This window comes from Triticum aestivum, chromosome 5B (genome assembly GCF_018294505.1).
Source record: "Triticum aestivum cultivar Chinese Spring chromosome 5B, IWGSC CS RefSeq v2.1, whole genome shotgun sequence".
In the NCBI taxonomy this organism is placed as follows: Eukaryota; Viridiplantae; Streptophyta; class Magnoliopsida; order Poales; family Poaceae; genus Triticum; species Triticum aestivum.
In genome coordinates, this window is record NC_057807.1 from 496,629,122 (window position 1) to 496,633,032 (window position 3,911).

Sequence of the window (3,911 nt, forward strand, 5' to 3'; positions counted from 1 at the left end):
TAAGAAATTAAGGCTATATGCATCAATTGATGTAGAGGACAGCGCTCAACCTCCTTTTCAAGAAACAACCGATATACGATTAGTATTGGTTTGTCGTGGAATACTGATGTGAATGATTTATTGTACTAGTATATGGGTGATATACCAATTGGCACTTAGTACGAGTAACTACCCGGAACTGCAATGTCGACTGATACAAACGATGTTTAGAACCGTGAAGTAGCATAATATGGTTTTTTATGTTTTTTTCACACTTCATATTATCACACATTTTGGATTATATCAGCAAAACACGACAATTTCAATGTGTGATCAATGTTGCATGGTTAGAAGGATGGTGGTATCTCCAACCCAACAGGATTCAAGTACTGGTGCTCGCATTTTTCTGGTTTGATTTCAGGATTTTCTGCGATGTGTTCAGTGAGAGGACACATTTTCATAGACTACGAGGTGCCTACGGTGAATCCGTAAATCTGAAGATGATATCAATTTTTCGAAAGTGCTCATAAGGATAGGGTGTGCTTGTTTGTGTTTATAGGCATGAGTGTATGTGCATACATATGAGCGCTTGGGTCTGTACTACTTTAAAAAAAGAATCTACAACTCGTGGAACTTCAAGGAATTGGAGGCATGTTTGACTTAAATGACGTCTAGTGTAACACAAAGTTTTTTGTTACCACATAGGTTGTTTATTCTAACAATAGATTTGTTTCTTATGATTTATTTTCAAAGTATATTATAGAAGAAAATTCATCTGTTCCAAACTCTCAAAAATCATTATATTTTCCTATCATAATCATATATCCTTCCAATCGTGTATTACCTTTGATCCAAATTAGTTGTTTCAAAATTTTCTAGATACAGATGTATTTAGAGCTAGATACATCAATATCTAGATAAATCTCAACATGTAATTCGGCATTGGGGGACTAGTATTTAATATCATAGTAATTTTTCTATTATGCAAGGGATATATACAATGATTGCATCCACCATCTATCGTTGTTTTGAAATTCATGCCATGCCTCTTTTTGGCACTTTTTCTGTATTATATAATGCTTCGTTGCTGTTTTTATTTTAAAGTCTAATGTAATGTTTCATTGTGTAGCAGAAAATACACCCAAAAACAAGTGCACACTTGTTTGTAGGTACACGGCGATACAATTTGAAATGAGAAAAAAGGTCCGATGAAACGAAGTTTAACACTGTGAAACAACACAAAATTATCACAAACTGAAAAATTATCTGGATTAGGTTCCAACTCTCTAACTACATGAGCTAATGGCTGTTTATATATAGTTGTTACGCGCTTACCCCTGATCTTAAGATATTTCGGTCATCCCACCTGAACGAATAGTATCTGCATGCTCTTGGAATCCTCTTACAAGCAGTCCAAGTCCATCTTTGTCAAGCTGTGACAATTTTTCAATGTGTCTTTTCTTCTTTCTTTTCTCATAATGCAATTGTTATTTTTTAAGTGCCTTTTCTTGTTTCTATTGACATAAAATATAATATCTTGTGCCCATAATAATTGCGGAGGTACACATTCTTTATTCACTAGAACACTCAAGTGATCGCTACTATACGGTTATACCCCTGACTTTGGGATATTTGTGGTAACCTCATCTGAACGAATAGTACCTGCTCTTGGAATTCTCTTACAAGCAGTCCATGTCCATCGTTGTCAAGCTGTGACGCCGTAAGTTCTTTAATGTGTAAGTATTTCCTTGTTTTTGAAGTGTCTTTTCTGGTTTCAATTGACATAAATTATACTTCCTCCATTCCTAAATATAAGTCTTTGTAGAGATTTCACTATGGAATACATACGGAGCAAATTGAGTGAATCTATACTCTAAAATGCATCTATATACATCCGTATGTGGTTTATAGTGAAATCTCTATAAAGACTTATATTTAGAAACGGAAGGAGTAATATCTTATGTCGGTCATGGAGTGCTTGAGGTCCATAATAATTGAGAAGTACTCATTCTGTATTCACTAGAACACTCAAGTGATTCAACTCAACGACAAAAAAACACTCAAAGTGATTGTCCGAAAAAATAACTCAAGTACAAATGCGCCCTCCCCAAAAAATAGACAGCGGAGGCTTTCACAATGAACGAGCACATACGGACATATGGGGAAAATATCCCCCTCTGTTTCCTCCCATATTTGGTGGAACAGAAGAGAGAAACTATCTATACAAACATTTAACTTAACTGCTTTAGTCGAACAAGTAGCTCCATGGCGGTGTCTCGACGCCACAGAGCTCGAGGTCTTCCCGCCACGGTCTGGTGTCCGGCGACTCCATGAACAGGCCCTCCGAGTAGAACGATCCGGCATCCATGCCGCCAAACCAGTGCTCATTCAACAGCTCGCTGGACATGAACAGGGCGCTCGGCGCCGGCGAGCCATCGATTTCCTTCTCGTCATCGGTTGTCCGCGCAGGGGACAATGGTGCCATGGACGCGACCCGGTGCTGCCTTTGGAACGCCAGGACGGCGACGGCGACGGCGTCCTTGATCTCCTTGGCGGTGCTGAACGGGCCGGCGAGGACGGGGAGCATCCGCCAGGCGGAGTCGGCGAAGTTGAGACAAGCGGCGCGCCCAGAGAGCGCGAGAACGGCGGCGTCGTGCGCGCGCGCTGCCATCTCAGCGGTGGTGAAGGTGCCGAGCCAGAGCCTGGAGCCCCTCATCCCGAGCACGCGCACCTCGCACACCCACCGGCCGGCGGGGCCCCGTCGCCGCACGCCGCGGTACAGCGGGTGGCGCGTCTCCTTGAACTTGGTCCGGCCGGCCGGCCGCTTCGGCGGCTCCGACCACACCGTCCTGTGGCCATCACACGGGGAGGCGGCGTCGGCGGCGTCCATCGAACGATCGCAGTGTCGCCGGGAGCCTGTCGACTGTGGAGTAATTAAGCAGCGAGGTAGCTTAGCGTGTTTAGCTGCTGCGTTGAGACACTTGAGAGAGGAGCGGTGAGGCTTGGTTGGATGAGGCAACGGCGGAGTATATATAGCTGAGTGGTGGTTGCTCGGCGTAGCGCGGAAGGGGATTAGCGCGGGGAGTGGTGGGGTCACGCGCTCAGTGACATTATCTTAAACGCCTACGTGGAGCAACATCTGCCACATAATCTGCACCACATGCAAGGACAAGCATACTGCTCCTAGCACTAGATCTTTTTCTTTTCTTCCGTCGAACAAGTATCTTAGTTGAGGCTACACTTCACATCCAAGCATCTTTTGTGGCGAAAATTAATGAATAAAATAAGCATATTGGCATATCTTTCGGAGCTCTGTTGGCCATAGCATCGAGGAAGCAGGCCCAGTGCGCGACGTAACTGTGCCACCACGCGCGTTGAGAGCGCAGCGCCTGCTTCCTCACACTCACACTCACCCACTGTCGACTGAGTGAGCAAATGAAAAGGACAGCTCTCTTATAGCGGCAAGGATTTTTGTGACATGAAATCGGGAAAAGATCCAGGGCTACGGTAGTTCAAAGCTTCTGGATTAGCGTACTTGACCACCACCTTTTAGACCAAGCAACGGAAGGCATACCCGTTCTAGTCTCACCACACGTGAACGATTACGCCTGTTTTTGGAAACATTTTTGCGAGTCATCAACCCCGTTATTTTTATCCAACTGTTATGTTTGTTGGGGTGTATTTTTCGAGAGTCAATTACACCCGTGGTGCTAGAACTTGCCACAAACGGCCATTTTGATGCTAGAACTTGTGGCATACATTTAACTGATACAATAAGTTGGCTCGGATGTGCAAATACGGTGCAAATCACGTTTGTGTACACCTGAGCCACTGACTAGTACCGTGGATCCCGCTGTCAGCGCCCGGAAGACGGAGAGGGGCCGTATGGCCTTTTTTTTTTACCGGAAACCCTCTCAATTTTTTTATTTCTC

The 3,911-nt window shown here is 44.3% G+C and overlaps 1 protein-coding gene across 1 annotated transcript; it reads right to left on the minus strand.

Annotated features, from left to right (window-relative positions):
• Positions 1-2,030: 2,030 nt before the first annotated feature.
• On the minus strand, positions 2,031-2,977 carry LOC606349 (CBFIVc-B14). The gene has a single exon (XM_044537549.1). The coding sequence runs from the start codon at positions 2,867-2,869 to the stop codon at positions 2,225-2,227; it is 645 nt and encodes a 214-aa protein (XP_044393484.1). The 5' UTR covers positions 2,870-2,977; the 3' UTR covers positions 2,031-2,224.
• Between the last annotated feature and the right edge of the window lie 934 nt (positions 2,978-3,911).

What these genes read in the sequence shown, in the direction of transcription:
- LOC606349 (XM_044537549.1), bottom strand. Translation starts at nt 2,869, where the DNA reads ATGGACGCCGCCGACGCCGCCTCCCCGTGTGATGGCCACAGGACGGTG.